Source organism: Hyperolius riggenbachi, chromosome 11 (genome assembly GCF_040937935.1).
Source record: "Hyperolius riggenbachi isolate aHypRig1 chromosome 11, aHypRig1.pri, whole genome shotgun sequence".
Taxonomy (NCBI): domain Eukaryota; kingdom Metazoa; phylum Chordata; class Amphibia; order Anura; family Hyperoliidae; genus Hyperolius; species Hyperolius riggenbachi.
This window is the reverse complement of record NC_090656.1, coordinates 90,262,680-90,282,359: the sequence shown is the minus strand read 5'-3', so window position 1 is coordinate 90,282,359 and position 19,680 is coordinate 90,262,680. Positions and strand designations below refer to the sequence as shown.

Genomic DNA, 19,680 nt, shown 5'->3' with positions numbered 1-19,680 from the left:
TCACACAGCTTTGCATGACACTGAGCAGTACAAAGCTGGCAAGTGCAGAAGTTTGATCAATGCTAAATCTGATATACAATAGGACTGGGGGGGAAGTTTATTTCTTCCTCAATCCAATCACAATCTTTCTATATATGGCCACCTTTGCAATGAGCTTAAAAGTCACCTGATTTGAGAGGCATATGGGGGCTGCCATATTTATTTCTTTTTAAACAATAGAGATTGCCTGGCTGTCCTACTGTGAAAAAGAAATGGCCACAGCTGTGACTGCTACAGACTTAGGCACTTTGTTATCGACCTGAGGAAGCGGACCAGTACCCGTGAAACCCGTTGTCTTTTTTGTGCATCATTAAAAACTTTTACTCATATGGTTTGTCCGTTTATGGAGGTAAGACCGAATTACTGTTAGACCTTATGATTTAAGATAATTATATTCTGGGCGCCTCCAACAAGTTTTCTTAGTTGTAGTCCATCCCTTTGTGGTAGTATATGGTACACCACGTGTCCAAATACCTAAGGAGAGCAACCGACCAGCACCTACCAAGCGGATCTGGGATACCGAATGGGAACTTAATTTTCTGTAATGCACTTGAAACAAAAAGAAAAACCGAGAGCCCAATATAGTGCAGTAAGTAACAATTGTTGGCGAAATAATTAACAGATGTGGATATACTCACAAACACGGGTTACCACACAGGCAACCACTTGAAATGCAGGTGGGGAGCATTAGAACCTGACCCCACTCAGGTTTAAGACGTCGCTCTCTGTAGATAGAAAGAAGGGGACAGTCCCCTCTACCCAAGGTGGACTATATACTGTGCAAATTTGGACAGAGGCGCCAGGCAGGTTAAAATGATCTAAAAACAACTACAAAGGAGCAGTACAGGTGGAATTACCTCCTGAAATGATGGACAATCGAGATTGTTCAAATCGCAAATAACAATTTTAGCACTCCGCAATGCGTTTCGCAGGTATAACCCGCTTCATCAGGCAAGGAGTTCAAGCTCAAAAAGGTCCAATAGTGGCAATGCGCCTCTGTAACTCGCGCTGCTGCTGTCTGCTGCAGACAGCAGCAGCGCGAGTTACAGAGGCGCATTGCCACTATTCGACCTTTTTGAGCTTGCACTCCTTGCCTGATGAAGTGGGTTATACCTGCAAAACGCGTTGCGGAGTGCCAAAATAAATTGTTATTTGCGATTTGAACGATCTCGATTGTCCATCATTTCAGGAGGTAAGTCCACCTGTACTCCAACTTTTTAGTTGTTTTGAGATCATTTTAACCTACCTGGCGCCTCTGTCCAAATATGCACATTAATTTTCTGTAAGTTCTGTCGGTGGTTGCAGGAGTGCAACCCACCCTTGTAAGTATATCTTACTCATAGCAATTTTACCTAACGATACTGCACCATCGGGCTCCTGGTCTCTCTCATTGCAGAATTTTGACGGTTGGTGTCTCAAACCAGGAATAATCCACTTATCCCAAGTTACTGGCTGTCCTACTGTTCCTCTGCCTCTTATACTTTTAGCCGTAGACCCTGAGCAAGCATGGAGATCAGATATTTCTGACTGAAGTCTGACTGGATTAGCTGCATGCTTGTTTCAGGGGTGTGATTCAGACACCACTGCAGCCAAAGAGATTAGCAGCATCACAGGCAGCTAGTATGGTTTAAAAGGCAATAAATATGGCAGCCTCCGTATCCCTCTCAGTTCAGGTGTCCTTTAATTAAGGCAGGTCCTTATAGAAATAACATAGAACCAACAAATTATGGACTTACCAACAGCAGTGGAGAGGTCTGTTTGGCCAAACTGATTATATATGAACAGCTAGAAGAGAAGGAGAGAGAGTCAGGTGATTGTGTGTTCAGATGTTCTGTCCCACAATTCACTACAACAGTTTTTATGCCTTCCACACTCACCATAGGGGCAGTTATTATAAGAATGACAAAACATGTGATCGCCCGTCCACCTACATAATCAGATATGGCTCCAGCCAAGATCCCACCTAGAAAACATTTTAAGCATTTTCTTTATATTTAAGCATAATGATCAGTGAAGAAGTTTAGATACGGTAGGAACATTTCATCACTGTTGGAAAAAAGATGTAACAGCTGCAATGCTTATGATGCTAGTCCATCTGTCTGTGGCAAAGAAATTGGAAGTGATATTGGTTTTGTACATTTATAGTTTCCATTTGGACTTTTCCTGTAAGAATGCTTCATAGAAATAGATATAGCTCATTAACTAACTAGGCTAACCTGCTACATGTCCACAGTGCCCTTGCTGATGCAAAGCAGGAATACTTCACCAAGCTCATTGGAGCTCAGGCTTCCAATCCCTGGTGTCTCTTTGCCACTTTCACCTCCCTGCTTAAAACCCACCATCTGTTCGTCCCTCTCTGCCACGGATTTAGCCACCCACTTCACCAACAAAATTGTCTCTATTCATCAGAAAATATCCTCACCTCCCACCCCCTCCCATCCAGCTCCTCCTCCGTCCTTTCCTCCCCTCACCTCCTTCAGTCCTACCATTGAGAAAGTCAACCACCTACTGCAGACTTCCCATACCACTATCTCCCCCCTTGACCCCGTCCCTTCTGACCTACTCGTCCTCACTTCCCCGGTTTGACCCCAGTCCTCACTGCCTGTGAGAATCCGCTCAGCTGCCTGCGCAGGCAGGCAGCCTTTTGACCATTGTTTAGGTTTGCATGCTGCAGGACTCTGGAACAGAGACCTGTCTTTCCATTGCAAGTTCTGGTCTGTTCTCTTGCTGGGGAATTTGCATACATTCGTTATGCAAATCCCCTACCTGCCTTCTTTGATGACTGGCACTATAAGAGCTTTATGTTTCCCAGAAGGCTTTGCTGGTCATTTCCTTTCCATGGTCTGTTCCTGATGGACACTGCTGGAGTGTCAGCCATTGCTATCTAGTATAGTTAATTCCTGGGGGTTGCTTTAGGCTCCCCTTCTAGCCCAGTCAGGTTGTATTATCTGTATTGCCTGTTCTGTCTTGTCTTGCCTGATGCCATTGTCCTGTCCCAAAGGTGGTCGACAGGAAATGGTTCTGATCTCTGTTCTTGGAGTATAGCTGGTGCAGCGGTTGCTACCAGCTATCTCTTCTGTTCTGTCTCCTGGGATCGCGCTAGCTACTTTTCGCTAGCGCTGGGGATCCTTCTGTTCTGTCTTCTGGGATCGCGCTAGCTACTTTTCGCTAGCGCTGGGGATCCTTCTGTTCTGCTACTCTGTACCTGGATCGCGCTAGCCACTTTTCGCTAGTGCTGTGGATCCTATCTCTCGCTTGTCCCTGTTTTCGTGGGTCTGTCTTGTCTGCTACGCTTGCTGGAGGCTCGGTGAGGTAACCGTTAAGCAAGCGCTCGCGTCCTCTGTTTCATGTTTGTCTGTCGATGGTTAGTTAGGCGTGCTTGTCTCTATTGTGCTTATCACGTGGAGACCGCGCATAACCGCGTGCACTGTTGCGAATGAGTGCGGTGTTCGCGGTTAGCTAGCGTTTGTTATTTTCCGTATCTCCTTATTGTATTATTTGCTGTGCCTTTGCTACCCTCGTATTCTGTTCTCATCTGCCTTGTGTCATGTCTGGCGATCGCACCTCTCGCGATCGCGTTCCTGTTTCATATCTGCTGTTGTGTGTGCGCGGTTGCAGGGTGGCGACTGGATTGGCGCACACACATACAACCTGTCCCTTTGCTCGCTCTCATTCGCAATCGCCTCTCTTGCGATTGCGTTCTGCGCTTCGTACAATTCCTGTCTGGCACTTGTGGAGGTACAGAGGATTGGTTCCTCTGCACTCCCCAGCGCCATCTGCCGACAGGAATTTCCCTCTACAGGTGCGTAGCACCTTTTGCTGGGTGCCTGCAAATATACGCTTGTGGAGGATTTCCGCCGTGTCAGCGCACGCGTTGTGCGCTGATCACGGAGAAAGTTCCACAATCGTTACAGAATGACCAGCCCAACCCAAAACCCCAGTGTAGACGGAATTTCTGATTTGTACGATTTTGTCGAGTTTGGGTCCTGTGTCTTTAAGAGCTTTAAAAGGCTAAATTCAGAGACCAAGGCGGAATTTCTTTCTGAATGTGTGAGGTTTTGTCTGAATCCCACCTTTCAGATTTCTGATCCGTCCACGTCGGCTCTTCTTTTTGCCTATGTGCTCTTAAAAGACGATTTGATCACCTGGGCATATGATTTGTTAAAAATCAATTCCTGGAATGGTAATCTGTATCACTTTCTTGCAGTGATATTCTCTCACTGGTTTAAACTGCCTGGCTTGCCACCTGCTCTGATTGAGTGTGTAGCTGCTGATAAGTCAGCTGATCTTTCCCTTCCATGCAAAACTTTTCAGTATGACAATCAGTTCAATGTGTATGTTGCCACTTCAGGTTTTAAACAGCAGACATGCAAAGTGGCTAAAAAGAGAAAAACTAAAAAACGCAAGCATTGGAATAAAACACTCCCTATTGATGTTTGTAATGATGTTGTTCCGTCTCCGGCTTTTTTGCCCCAATCCAAAGCTCATGTGGATCCTGCTATAGGTAGGATCGCACACTATATTAAAGCAGTTAAAAAATCTGTTCTTGTTCCTGAACTCCACCCCTATGGAGATTATTTGGATACTGGCCTGTTTGAACCCCCATTTGCTTCCTGGGATATTGGGGCCTTGCTGGAAGAATTCGATTTTGATTGGAAAGCCTTTTGCGATTTTTACATCGCAAAAAGCGAAAATGTCTTGAATGCTTGTCTTGATTCAATGTATCTTCTGATTGATTCCGATGAATGTGACAAGGATGATGTGGATCTGGTGATCTATATATGGCAAACGATTTTGGATGAGTTGCACACACACCAACCAATTGATTCCAATAAAGAGACATCGTTGTCGGATGATTGTTCCTGCCTTTCTGGGGTAAAGCATGAGAGTCTTGACTTTGTGCAATCTGAAATGAATGAGTGTGCCGCTGTGGTTGATTCCTGTGCGAATCCTGAAGGATTCTCTCCTGACAGTGTGCAGTTTGAATCTGTGCGATCTGATGCCTGTTTCTCGGATGTTCCTGCAGATTGTGATCGGCATGAGTCTGCCGGTTTCCTCAAGGATGTGTGGGATCCTTTGTCATTTAGTAACAGATCTTTGAGATCTTCCGTCTGTGACCCTGCTATGGGGAAGAGTTCTCGACTATGCAGCGTCAAAAGTAAAATTAATATGCCTAATAAAGTTTGTCCTGTTGATGTCACTATTTCTTCTGCAGATGAGTCTCTGTCTCACCCTGTTCACACCTGTAAGGGCCCGTTGCCTGGGGACAGTTGCTCCAGTGTTTCTGTCCTAGATGCCTTGCAGTCTGCTCAGCAGATCGCGGAGGTTTGCGATATGGAAGCGTCAGTTTCGCAACCTAAAGCGATCTTGGATCCGCAAATTTTGCGTTCTGACTCCTCGGATTCGACATTGTTAGCCGATACTAAGAGTGAGACAGCGCTTCGGTTTTGCGAATCTGATGCTGAAGCTTCTTTGCCTTGTCCAGAGAAGCTTTCTCTGAACCTGCCCTGTACCATGAATGAAGGCATGATGTCCACTTGCATTGACATTTGCGAGTCTGATTCTGAAGAAAGTATTGACTCTCCACCCAGTACTCTGGATGAGTCAATATTGCCTTGTGCAATATCTCCTGCCCTGCCCCTAGAGGCTCGTCTAGGTATTGCTGCTATTTTTACCTGTCTTTCTGCAGTTTTGAAGTTGCAAGCTAGTTTGACTACTGCGCAGAGTTCTGGGTGCAGCGAGATTAACGTTAGGGAGTCAGTGTGTGGTCCAGTGAATATTCCTGTACGTTCCACTCATGATGATGAAATTCAGTCTCAGTTTATGGTGGAACCTTCCCTGGGACATCTGCCCTGTTCTCAAAGTAAAGTTCCAGTTTTGCCCTGTAACATGGATAGTACAGAATCCTTCTTAGACAACTTGAAAAATGATGTTCCTGAGGTCTTGTTTGATGATCTGAAGGTCTCCGAGTTCCTCCCAAAGAGTGCAGAACTTGTAGGAGATGCCTCCTGCCCCCCAGGTCCTTCTGAGGTGTTGCCCACTTCAGTAGGCATTGCTGCCTTGCTGACTACTTTTGCAGCTCTTGTGGAGCTTCATTCATGTGTAGTCAATGATGATATTACAGTTACAGAAAATTCTGAATTTGAGTCCGAGTCTTCTTTTGAAAGACCAGTACCTGTGACCTTTACTCGTGATGATTTTCTGCCCGGTACTGGTTTTGGTCTTGTCGTGTCGGACTCTGAGGTTGACAGTTCCCTGACGTGTCCTGAGGTTTCTCCTGTACTAGTGTACCCCGATGTGCTCTGTGACCCAGAAAGCCCAAGTGTGCCTCGGTTACCAGCGTACTCAGATGCTTCCTCAGTGGAGACATGTTCTGATATAGCCTGCCTGCTTGCATGCCCAGAAGTGGTCCCTGAAAGTCCTGATCTTGATGGGTGTCCTGCTAATTTTGAGTCTGGAATGATCATAGGTTCCATAGGGGTTCTTGGTGGTTCTCCATGTGAGCCTGGTGAGCGTTCTGGCTTCTTTGGATCTCTGCGGAGCTTCAAGGCGTTCTGGGAGATTTCGGGAAAGGTTTTGCTTGGTGCCCTGAATACGATCAGCAATGGCTTTGGTGTTGTAAGGGACACTTCGAACAGGTATTGCGGCAGGTTTGGTATTCTTGGACGCTCCTTGGAAGGTGGTGGGTATTGTCTGGAGGGTGTCGATGGCTTCTTCTCTGGTGTCCACAGTCCTGATGGGTGTTACGCTGAGACTTGTAGTGCTGATGGGCATGTTTCCGTGGCTTCTGCTTCCGATGAGGTCGGTTTCGGATGGACTGACTCTGGAATTGGGCCTTGTCGGGCTGCCCCGACCTTCATGAGTCTTCAGTTAGAGTTTTGTGATGATACCAGTTTTGAGGGATGTCTGGAATCCATCCCTAGAGGGGGGAGGGGGTACTATGAGAATCCGCTCAGCTGCCTGCGCAGGCAGGCAGCCTTTTGACCATTGTTTAGGTTTGCATGCTGCAGGACTCTGGAACAGAGACCTGTCTTTCCATTGCAAGTTCTGGTCTGTTCTTTTGCTGGGGAATTTGCATACATTCGTTATGCAAATCCCCTACCTGCCTTCTTTGATGACTGGCACTATAAGAGCTTTATGTTTCCCAGAAGGCTTTGCTGGTCATTTCCTTTCCATGGTCTGTTCCTGATGGACACTGCTGGAGTGTCAGCCATTGCTATCTAGTATAGTTAATTCCTGGGGGTTGCTTTAGGCTCCCCTTCTAGCCCAGTCAGGTTGTATTATCTGTATTGCCTGTTCTGTCTTGTCTTGCCTGTTGCCATTGTCCTGTCCCAAAGGTGGTCGACAGGAAATGGTTCTGATCTCTGTTCTTGGAGTATAGCTGGTGCAGCGGTTGCTACCAGCTATCTCTTCTGTTCTGTCTCCTGGGATCGCGCTAGCTACTTTTCGCTAGCGCTGGGGATCCTTCTGTTCTGTCTTCTGGGATCGCGCTAGCTACTTTTCGCTAGCGCTGGGGATCCTTCTGTTCTGCTACTCTGTACCTGGATCGCGCTAGCCACTTTTCGCTAGTGCTGTGGATCCTATCTTTCGCTTGTCCCTTTTCTCGTGGGTCTGTCTTGTCTGCTACGCTTGCTGGAGGCTCGGTGAGGTAACCGTTAAGCAAGCGCTCGCGTCCTCTGTTTCATGTTTGTCTGTCGATGGTTAGTTAGGCGTGCTTGTCTCTATTGTGCTTATCACGTGGAGACCGCGCATAACCGCGTGCACTGTTGCGAATGAGTGCGGTGTTCGCGGTTAGCTAGCGCTTGTTATTTTCCGTATCTCCTTATTGTATTATTTGCTGTGCCTTTGCTACCCTCGTATTCTGTTCTCATCTGCCTTGTGTCACGTCTGGCGATCGCACCTCTCGCGATCGCGTTCCTGTTTCATATCTGCTGTTGTGTGTGCGCGGTCGCAGGGTGGCGACTGGATTGGCGCACACACATACAACCTGTCCCTTTGCTCGCTCTCATTCGCAATCACCTCTCTTGCGATTGCGTTCTGCGCTTCGTACAATTCCTGTCTGGCACTTGTGGAGGTACAGAGGATTGGTTCCTCTGCACTCCCCAGCGCCATCTGCCGACAGGAATTTCCCTCTACAGGTGCGTAGCACCTTTTGCTGGGTGCCTGCAAATATACGCTTGTGGAGGATTTCCGCCGTGTCAGCGCACGCGTTGTGCGCTGATCACGGAGAAAGTTCCACAATCGTTACACTGCCCTGTTTAACCTCAGCCCATCCACAAGCACCTTCCCCTCAGACTTCAAGCAGGCCACTGTACTACCCCTGCTCAAGAAACCCTCCCTTGTCCCTCATTACCCTCCAACTACCGCCCTATCTTCTCCTTTATCATCTATATGCAGATGACACCCAGATTTACCTCCACACCCCTGACATATCCACCACTACCATGGACAAGGTCTTCTCCTGTCTATCAGCCATCTCCTCCTGGATGTCCGCTAGGTTCCTGAAACTAAACTTGGACAAAACAGAATTGATGATCTTCCAACCCCGGCCATCCCTGACCCTCCCAGATGTGAATGTCACTGTTAACCACACTACCATTCGCTCTTCAAGCCCATTGTCTGGGTGTCACCCTGGACTCCACACTCTCCTTCACCCCCCACATCCAAAACCTCACAAAGTCCTGCAACTTCCACCTCCGTAACATCTGCAAGATCCGCCCTTTCCTGACCTCTGTCATCACCAAACTCCTCATCCATGCCCTCATAATTTCCCTCCTTGACTACTACAGATGCCCTTCTGTCTGGTCTCCCTATGACCCGAGTTGCAGTCTGTCATGAATGGCGGCAGCCAGAATTATCCACTCCTCCCATCTCTTCACTACAGCGGCTCCCCTCAGTGAATCCTTCCACTGGTTTCCTATCCAGTCCAGAATCAGATTCAAGATACTGTGTCTGGCCTACAAATCTGTCCACAAAATCTGCTCAACCTACATTTCCATTCTTACCCAGAGGTACACACCTAGCCGCTCACTCCAATGAACTTTTCCTGACTGCCCCCCGCATCACCCAATCCCATTTTTCCCCTCAAACATCTTCAAGAAGGCCCTGAAAACTCACCTTTTTACTCTGGCCTACTCCCCCCCCCCCCCCCTCACTAGTGCTCTAAACCCGCAGCTGAACTCTGGTCTCCTACCTTTGGTGTCCCCACCTCTTACTCTAGATTGTAAGCCTTCGAGCAGGGTCCTTATGTCTCCTATCTGTTCACGCACCTCTATTACCGTACACCCATCCTATAGATCTGAGTAAACTCGACATGCCTAATCTCCATGCTCCCATCCAGGGACTGACTAAGCATTACCTTGTACTCATACTGTGCTGCGTGATTTGGTTTGCATGTATTCATGTATTGTCTTATTGCTGTATGTCACCCCTAAATATTGTCTGTAACCTTTACTAATGTCCAGCGCTGTTTAATATGTATTGTGAGCCCCTCTGAGGGACAGTTAAGTGACAAGACAATATATACTCTGTACAGTGCTGCGTAAGAGGTCGGTGCTATATAAATAATAATTTCAAGGGACTGGAAGATCAGGTGAGGTTTAAGTGATGGTTGACATAAAGGTTTGGTCAGTGTAAAGTCAGGATTAGGTCTACCTAGGCTTATTTGTTAGGTTTCACAAAAAGTATGAATTTAAATTATAGATAGTTGAGATGACAGATTAGTGTCATATATCATGTAGCTGGATAAAGAAGAAATACGCAAACCATTAAATAAAAATATTGATCACTTATTGCAATATATTTTCATAACATCATTATTCCTTTGCTTACAATCTGATTTGATATGCAGTATGTCTTTTTTATGCTATTTCTTCCAAAAAAAATGAATACCCCTTCTTGCTATGCTAAGAAATAGTGGCAAGTTCTGAGTCCCAGGTAGAATCTATTGTTCCTCAAGGGGATTCTATAATCTTTGTATGTGTCAGTCAGTCTGTATCTCTAAGGTCGCATAGTGTCTGCGTTGAGAGGTAACGCACTGCAAGCATTTTTCAGTGCGACATTAACATCGCACTGTGAACATCCCATAGGATTTTCATTGCAGTGCAGTAAGCTGCGTTATAAGACTTAACGCAGCTCCGCAATGTGCCACTGTAAATGTGATCTTATGATCTCCATGACTTATCCTAATGCATCATTTTTATTTTTGGCTAATGACAGAAACTCAATATTATTTATAAATAATAGATATTATTCCTATTTAATTCCCATATCGCTACTTAAGACATGAGCCCTACACCACTATTACTTTTGCTCAATAAATAAGGCTTACAATTGTGAAGAAACACGGAAAAGCCGCCGCATGGCCGCAAGATAAGGTGGCTGTTTCCGCCTCTGGCATAGAGGAACGCGGAGAAACCGCCGCGTTTGACGCGGCGGTTTGTACGCATAGGCCTGCCTCTCACAGTAAGGTGGGACGCGGAGAAAACGCTGCGCGCTCTGACAGCGTGGTGGCGGATTCCGCATCCCATACGGCTACTACATTACAACACATGACTGGTGTGGCTGGGACTAATAGTCCACACTGGTTCAGGAGGACGCGTGCGCGCGCAGAGAGGCAGGGCTTTTATGGCAGTCAGAGGAAGGTCAGCTGACCAGGCCGGTCAGCTGACTTTTGCAGCATCTTTCATTGGTCCAGCAATTAAGGGAGGTGCTGGAGAGCACTGAAGTATATATACTGGATGCTGGTCATTCTCTGGTTGTCTGGCGTTGCGATCACTTAGTGGTAGCACTCAGACCTGTCTGTATCTGTGTTCTAGCATAGTTTCCAAAGGTGTTGACGGCCAAGGATCTCACACCTTAGCGTTAGGAAATTACTGTATTATTTGTTATGACCTTCTGCCTGCCTGACTATTCCTTTTGATCTCTGATTCTGTACCTTGCTATATCTGATAACCTGTTGCCAAACTCTGCCTGTTCCTGGACTCTGTATCTGCCTCCTGATTCTGTACCCTGCTATTCTGATACTCCGTTGCCGTACCCTGCCTGTTCATTGGATTCCGTATCTGTCTCCCGAATCTGTACCTTATCTGTCTGTGTGTTAACGACCTGGCTTGCCCGACCTCGTTAACTAGCCTTACTGTTAGAGGCAGTTCCCAGATCTGTTAGTGACACTCCCTCATTGGTGTCACTCACACTCTGTCCTTCCTCTCTCTGCTTAGCTCCTCCCCCGGGAGAGTCTAAGCCACGGAAGGTACTTCTGTGTGAACTCAAAGTATTACTGTTGCATTAACACTCACTCGTTGCTCAGGTGTCCAGAGGTTAGAATATATATCTGATTATCGGTGATACTGCAGATCATCAATAATCGGGTATATTCTGCATTGTCGGTGATACTGCAGTTCACCGGTAATCAGACCCTCTCTGTGTTACACCGATCGTTACAACATCAAGTTTAAATTTATCACATTTAAGATCATTATTAATTTTTTTTTATTTATATAGCGCCAACATCTTTCATATCACTATATATACTGTAGTACAAAAATATACAAAAAGGGGAAGCATAGGCACATTAGCAGTTCAACACACCGTACAATCGAGACATCCAGTGACACAAGTACAAATACTTGTTATTCATGTGTAGTTTGAAAGTAACCAAACTGGAAGACAAAAGGGTCTCTAACTCTGGGAGGAGCAAAAGTTGCGGGAAGGATGATATCTGGAGATTAATGAAGAAATGACTGGAGGGGATAGCTTATGTAGAGCTTTGTATGATAGTGTTAGGAGTTAAAACTGGATACTTTGGCTGATTGGCATAGAGGGGGGGCATCAGAGGTGCGGGAAGAGAGGTGGATGAGACAAGCAGCAGTTCAGTAGGGATTGGAGAGGTTTTTTTGGCAGGCCACAGAGAATGGTGTTACAGTCATCAAGAAGGGAAATTATTAGAGCATGTACAAGCATTTTAGTAGCATCATGTGTAAGGAAGGGATACATTCTCAAGACATTTTTGGAAGTAGCAGGAGGTTGTTAATGTGTTCATATGTAGGTTTAAATGACTGCTCAGAGTCCTCTGTTACCCCCAGACAGCAAGCTTTAGAAGTTGAAGTTATTGGGGTATTTTCTACATTAATGGCAACTATAGGTGGGGGAGCAGTGAGAGAGGAAGGAAATATCACAGTCTCTGCTGCAGTAAATTAATGCTGGGTCAGTAGACCAAGACCGGCAATGAACTATACAACATAAAGCCCAATGAAGAATAAAACATGTAGCACCATATTGATGACATGCCTGATGCATATTTTATGAGGATAACAACTTCCTCAAAAGCTCACAGCTATTGGTGGCACAATATGGATGAAAATGCATGTGAGTGGCAATGATGGCAACAGCCACTGCAGGCACTGGTAATTTTGCATACAGCCAATGGGGGGAGATAGGAGGGAAAGAACACAGCATTGACAGCCATTGTAACACAGTCAGCTATGGAGCGGGGGGGGGGGGGGGGGGGGGTTGGAAAACATGAAAGGCAGGCACTTGGGAAACACTGAAACAGACAACCAGAATGGGGGTACTTAGACAACTGCAATGGGGGTACTCAGATAGTCATGGGTAGGGAAATGTAGGGTAATACACAGGCCTCTAGCTTTGTTCGGGCCTGAGGATTGAGTGAGGACTCCTGTAAGAAGTGAGAGGGTGCTGGAGAATTGAGGGGTCCTGTTAGGCTTGGTGGTGTATTCTCCACAGTCAGCATGCAACGCATGAGCTGACGTGCAGGAGGTGCACACACTAGCACCAGGAATCAGGATATCCCCAGTTTAGTAGAGGAGAGGACTGACTCTAACAGGAGATTGTGGCGCACAGAGCCGGTGCAGATCCGACAGCCACAAACAATACTTTCGCGATAGCGTCTCAGCGCAAGGTAGCGCGGAGCGCATAAACCAGAACTGAGGAGATCAGGACAGGTAGACAGAATGAACGCTTGCTAACTAGCCGCTACTTGGTGACAGCAAGCGTCCACAACAAGACAGACTGGAGTGAGGCAGCCAATGTGTTTGCAGCGATGGCGTGCCTCACAAAGACAGGACAGGATAGTCAGGAAATAGCAGAATCGAGATAGATGAACGTAACACAGACAAATATACAATAAGTATGTATTCCTAGCGTATTACAATTACAGCTATCAATGAAACTATAAACGTCTGACTAACATATGTATATATCGGCAATGAACCGATATATGACATAAGCAGGAACACTGACTAGGAACTAGAGCAATTCAGGGAACAGGACTCAGAAGGATTCGCTACCTCCACGCGGAGATGAGCGCAATCCACAAACAGAACCAGGAGCAGGATAACTAACTCAGCACGGGTGATCACGATACGCGCAAACTACCAAAACGTGCTGGAACCTGACTGACTGAACACAGAATATAAACCGTTCGTGTACGTATATATCAGCGGCACTGATATATTAACATAACACGAATATAAAGAAAATAACAAACGTGCTGGTATGCATATATATTGGCAATGAACCAATATATGATGCAAGACCAGCAAAGTATCATTTGAACAAGAAACACGAACTGGGGCCGAAGCAGCAGCAAGACAGGCTTATGCTGAAGCTATGATAACCTGAGGAGCCCTGCAGGAAGCAGATCTTTATACTGAGGTCATCCAATGGGAGCAGACATGCAGATTCCCACACAGGTGAATGATAATCAGTCACAAGCTGACAGCAGGGAAAGGCAGACAAAGCTATGCGGCTAGCATGGAAAGAGATCAGAACTGCCTGAGCTGCAGCACTACTACTGCCAGCAGTACCTGCTGCAGCAGCGATCATGACAGGTCCCCTGAGAGTTGAGGGTATCCTGTGAGAAGTGATAAGGGATTCTGGGGCTGTGAGAGAAAAGAAAAATATTGGGGAATTGGTGCTTAACCTGAGAGGTGCAGAGTGTGCTGTGAGGAGAGATGAAAAAAGATATGGGATTGCTGAGGACTGAGAGGTCCCCTGAGAGACGAGGAAGATGCTGGCATCTGAGGGTCAAGTGAGAGGTGTTGCTAGAAGAGAGCTTGAAGAGCCCAAGAGAAGTGAGGGGTGCTGGAGGACCTGTGAGGAAAGGTAAGGGGGAAGCTGGTGAACTCTGAGAAGAGCAATATCCTGAGGGGAGGGGTAGGGATACTAGGGAACTGAAGTGTCCTCAGCGAGGTAAGCAAGCATTGCTAAAGAGAGGTGAGAGGCATGCTGGGACATGCCTGGAGGGTGTGGGTGAACCATGAAGAAAAATAACGATGTTCTTTAGGGCTGAGGAGTACATTGAGAAGTGAGGGGGTCCCCTAAAACATAAGTGTGGTGCTAGGGAGTGAGGGGTCCCTAGGGGACAGGTGAGCAAGGTGCTGAGGGGGATGCTGAGGAGCTAGCATTCCCTAAGTAGTGACAATGTGCTGTGGGAATCCCTGGAGAAAGGTGATGAGGTTCTTTAGGAGGGGTGCCTAAGAGGTAAGAGTGATGCGGGGGGTTGAGGGGTCCCCATAGAAGTGTAAATAGCCCCTGAGGAGGTGAGAGGGCACTGGCAGCTTCATAGGTAAAGGTTTGGTGCCAAGGAAGAGAAGGAGTGCTGGGGACCGATGCAGAGAGGGAGAGCTGTAGGATTAGAAGTCCTCTAAGTGAGGGGCTGCATGGGGAACTGGAAAACAAATATTCTACTTTGCATACCATATGGTATAAGCCATGAAAGTGATGCTGGGCCCTCAGACAATAATACGATGTACAACTCCGCCAATGTCGATCCTGTAAAGAATTGGATGTCGGCACACCAGTTATATGCAGATAGGCTTTTTGAACCATGAATTGATAATTATATGCAGATAGACTTATCTGCATATAATTGGTGTGCTAACATGCAATTCTTTAGCTTGGGGAACTGGAGTCCCCTAAGAGGTGACAGGGTGCTACAGGGCTGAGGAATCTCCTGAGAAGTGCTGCTGGTGGAATCCTAAGGAGCTTACTAGAGTTTACAAGGGCGTCTCTTCCTTCTAGACATCTCTCTTGCGGTCTGGAGCTACGCACCCTTCTGCGAAGGCCAAAGACCAGAGCAGGCTGATGGTTGCCTTCCTTTGGTTGTCTACAGGAAGCTTCGCGACTGCTTGCTGTTGCAGGACAGCAGCTGGAGCTTGCAGGTGGATGTGGGCAGGTTGGCAAATATATCCACTGTGGACAGGTAGGTGCTTTTCTTCACTATCTGCTGGCTAGAGTTATCTCATCTTTCTCACATTTCTTTTGTGTGTATCTTATAATGGCTGCTGACTCTCTGCCACTTATCAATCACTGGTGCAGCCTCCTTCATGAATTTACACTCTAAAAGCTATGCTTGTGCATGTGGAGACTCGAGATGTAAGCTCAGTGGCCACAGCAGAATGCTTCCTTGTAGGCAGCATTATGGAGACTTATTATCAGAAAGCCCACTTTTTAGAGTTTTCCTTCTGACCACCAGGAGGGTGTCAGAAACTTGCACCATATAGAATGTTTCTGTAGTGATGCCATTAGCACTTATATTTTCGTTATACACACACATACTGTTCTGTTCCTAATACTTGTGTATTCAGATATAAATTATTTTAATCTAACAACATAACTAAATACAGGGGTTCCCCTCAACCTCACATTATTAGTTGAAAAGCTGACACTAGAACATGGTCTTACCTATAATACCCCCAGCATCAAACAGAGTAGACATGTCTCCGGCTTTCTTGGGATCAAAGTGAGCTGGAACATCAAAGCCACAATGTAGTTTTAAAACAAGTTTAATAGCCCAACAATTCCTGAGCTAAAATATTCTTTACTCCAGAGCTGTCCCTGCCTCTTTTCTCAGCATCCCTAGTAACATAATTCATAATCTTACCCACGTTAGCAATGTAAAGTGGAAGCCAATACAGGAAGGTGTAACTGACCAGCTTGGCAAAGAACAGACACAGAGAGAACTCTGCAACACCCTGCAAAGAAAAAAGCAGCTATGAGAAAACATTGGGTAATCAGTGGGGTAGGAATAGGGGTTGTAGAGTTTGTGATCACATGGGGCTCCTGTTCCTGAGGACTTGCCCAGAGCCTGGCATGAGCTGCTACATCATCTTTCCATGAATGTTTAAAAGGTAAAAAACAAACCACTATGTATGGTTTGCATATTATAAATCATTGTTCCCAGTCCATGTTCAGGCATTTTTCCATTGCAGTTTTTGGAGGACAGGTTATGTAGGATAAGGAAGTGCAGGGCTTGGGGAGCAGTGTAAAATCCCAATGAGGGGGATAGTGTAAGCCTTGCCACAGAGTCAATTACTATAGTTAGGTCACTGAAGACAGATAAAAATGTACAGGATATGTATGGGGCCACTGCTTACCGGTATCTTCAGAGCTCCCCAGAATGTGATAGCCGGTGGGCGTTCAGCCAGATCTTGGTAATTCCCAGAATCCTCTATGTCTGCTCCAGTCTTGTGCAAGTCTTCTGCACTGTTGTTCATGACCTGATCGTTGTATGGTTTGCCCTCTCCTTCATCCTGATAGAAGCATAATACAGTATGTGTAACTGCCTAAGCCACCAACAAAATCCAGTTTACATTTTTGACCATAAAGGAACAGCACTGTTCTGGTTACATTCCTTGTATTTGTACACTAATGATCTTTTTCATCCAATCTTAACATTTCTATGTAATATAAGGGACTGCCTAAATTTTCCATTCAATATACAGTATTTACTAAGTTTACCCTTAAACTACACTAGTTTTCATATTAGGATCCGCTTCCTGCGCTAATTGGAGCTTTAAAAAAAAGTCCTGAACGGGTACAATTTTTAAGCAAGTGTGAACCGGTCCTCACACAACTTATGGTGGCCATACATGGTACAATTTTTTCATCCAATCTTACCATTTCTATGTAGTATAAGGGTAAATTAAGTGAATATATTGAAAGGATAATTTAGGCAGTTCCCTTATATTATAAAGAAATGGTAAGATTGGATTAAAAAATTGTACCATGTATGGCCACCATTAGTCTGACTTCTGTTGTATTGGGGACTATTGAAAGATAATAGAAAGACAGCTATGAGGTAATTGTACTAGCTGTATTTTTAATTTACAGTTTGCTGGGTGTAACTGTCTCTAAAACGTTTAATTACGGTAAGTGTTCTACTGATTAATGAAGTGTTCTATTGATTGACTCCCAGGAGGTGTTCATTTTCGTACATTTATCCTAGTCACACTAATGAGAGAATATAGCTCCACTGACCAAGAACAGTATACAGGACGGGAAGTAGACATTAGCAGCTTCCTGATGAGAGTGTTTGAGGAGGAACCGTGCTGAATTGCAGGTCCCCTTCACCATGTAAAAAATAATGACTCACATTTTGCACAGGAGGGGTACATCCAACGTCTTCTGGATCTGCAAAGAAAGCATGGATAACGTGGGTTTCATAAGCAGCAAAACGCTGAGAAGTCAAGACACCTTGGGCCTGATTTACTAAGATTCCGCTTATCTGGAAGAAATAAGCCAACCTGCAGAACTCGCTCTGATGTCTTAATAATTGTTTTGCTATTGTAAAAACATTGCAACCCTCACTTGGGTCATACTGGATCATTGTGAGGGTAGGTTAGTAAATAAGCAGATGTGTGATTGAAGTCAAGAGCATGTGGCCAAAATAAATTAAAAAAAAATCAGGCTATTCTGGATTTAAAGGGGAACTGCAAGGAGAGATTTTTTTTTTTTTTTTGCAAAACAAATGAAAAGAGAGTGTGTTGTGAGGAAAAGAAGAAATAATAAGCAAAAGAGAGAAAAAAATCCTTTTATTCTGTCAGTGCGCTGGTGAAAAACTGCCTCATGCAATATGCGAGGGATTATGTTTATTCCTGGCATGCAGAGCTAAAGGGAGGTTCTTTATTCCCTTATTTGAAGGCACACGCCTTTTTTCTCTGCAAAATTGTCTCTATTTTGCTGAGTTTCCCATAACGATCCTAATTCAGGGACCGATTCTTGCTCCTTGAATGAGATTTTCAGTGTGAAACAAGTTTTCATACTGTCATTTTCTGCTATTTCTGCCTGCTGTTTCTCTCCTCTACACTAGGTTACTATGCTGTTGCTGTGTCTGATCACACTTTCTTCAGTATTATGCTGCTTATATTTACAAAGGAGTAAAAAAAAAGCGTTGAATGCACCCTGTTAAAGTGAACCTCCGGACTAAAAATCGACTCAGCAGCACTGAAAAGGCTTTGTGTTTCTTTAACAGTTTCACAGCACCAGAACTTTGTTTCTCTTATACAAGCCTCATTTTTAGCTGCACAGAAGAAAACTGCCCAGGCTTTTTTCCCCTGATGCTGTGCAAAGCATGATGGGATTTCTGATTTTGTTGTTCTCGTTCTGCTGTTTTGGTGCAAATTTTTTTTTTTTTTTTTTTTTTACATTTTGAATTTGACATTTGAAGCCTAGCGTGTGCAGCTGGGAGGGGTAATCAGGACACAGAACACTTGGAACTGTATTTCCTGCTCCCTGTCACCTCCTTTCAACCAAAAAGATGGCTGCCCCCATGACAAAGATGGCAGCCCCCATGAATCACAAACATTTGCCTGTTCTTTTAAAACAGGATGGGTAAGAGATTATATTACCTATCTATTCTAATTAACATAACTAATGTAACTTGATGACAGTATGTTTGTTTAGGCTGAAGTTCCCCTTTAAAATTGTCCTGCCATAGGTGGCAATGCTAAAAGCCGCAATTAGCAGCTAGAAACGGTAATTTGAGTGCCCGAGGTTTATATCTGCCATTTACCATTTATAACCACTTCTAGTTGCTGTTTAGCTGTTCATAGCCTCTATTTACCATTTGTAGCTGCTAATCACAGCTTTTAATATTGGGGTTAGGTGGTGGGGTTCTTGAGTGTTAGGAGTGTGGGGGTGTCCTTAGGGGTTAAGGTTGGGGAGGGGTTGAGGTTAGGCATCGGTGGGTTGGCTAAAGTTAGGCATGACCAGGGGGAGGCTAAGGTTAGGCACCACTAGGGGGGTTAAGGTTAGGCAACACCAGGGGGGGGCGGTCCTAGGTTAGGCACCAGTAGAGGGAGGGTTCTGTGTGAGAGTAGGGTTACCGATATTTTACTATCGTAATTAAGTAGTAGACTATCATTAATTTTACTGGTATTCTACTAGCAGCCATCTTTGGCACCCTTTTTACCGGGCACCTTTTTTACATTACATAATATCTAAGGCCTGATATTTCAGCACTTGTACCTTCTACACACTCCAAATTGTGAGTATAGGGAGGGGATACCCCAATTTTTTGACAAATTGCAGTCTCACAGGATCCTGAAATAGGGTATATAAAGCTATCCTGTGAACCTGCGGACTGCAATTTCGAGGTAGGTTGGGGGTTTCCGTGAAGATATCATGCCTTAAAAATCATCAGCATAATCTATTTTGCAACCAAGAAGGAGCTTCATGCGATGTCATTACCCAGAAGCCATTACGTCTGAGGCTGAATTTGAATCAACCTTGGGTAAACGTCGCTGATTGGGAGGGATTTCACCTTTTCAGATGGGTTTCTACTGGCTGCAGGAGTTTTTCCCCTCTGAGGATTGGATTTTCTATTATAAACTTCGCACA

The 19,680-nt window shown here is 45.3% G+C and overlaps 3 protein-coding genes across 3 annotated transcripts in view; 1 reads left to right on the top strand and 2 right to left on the bottom strand.

Annotated features, from left to right (window-relative positions):
- Nucleotides 1-19,680, bottom strand: part of CCDC73 (coiled-coil domain containing 73) — a 537,472-nt gene that overhangs the window by 238,770 nt on the left and 279,022 nt on the right. The gene's annotated exons all lie outside the window — the stretch shown is intronic.
- LOC137538913 (BET1-like protein) overlaps nucleotides 1-19,680 on the top strand; it is a 228,127-nt gene that overhangs the window by 71,742 nt on the left and 136,705 nt on the right. The window lies entirely within an intron of this gene.
- The window catches only part of LOC137538907 (glucose-6-phosphate exchanger SLC37A2-like), a 95,835-nt gene that overhangs the window by 41,527 nt on the left and 34,628 nt on the right, over nucleotides 1-19,680 (bottom strand). The window contains exons 8-13 of the mRNA XM_068261334.1: nucleotides 17,435-17,472; nucleotides 16,437-16,592; nucleotides 15,944-16,034; nucleotides 15,745-15,807; nucleotides 1,917-2,002; nucleotides 1,776-1,824 (exon numbers count right to left, since the gene is read on the bottom strand). Coding sequence (XP_068117435.1) covers nucleotides 1,776-1,824; nucleotides 1,917-2,002; nucleotides 15,745-15,807; nucleotides 15,944-16,034; nucleotides 16,437-16,592; nucleotides 17,435-17,472 — 483 coding nt within the window. The remainder of the gene's footprint in view (nucleotides 1-1,775; nucleotides 1,825-1,916; nucleotides 2,003-15,744; nucleotides 15,808-15,943; nucleotides 16,035-16,436; nucleotides 16,593-17,434; nucleotides 17,473-19,680) is intronic.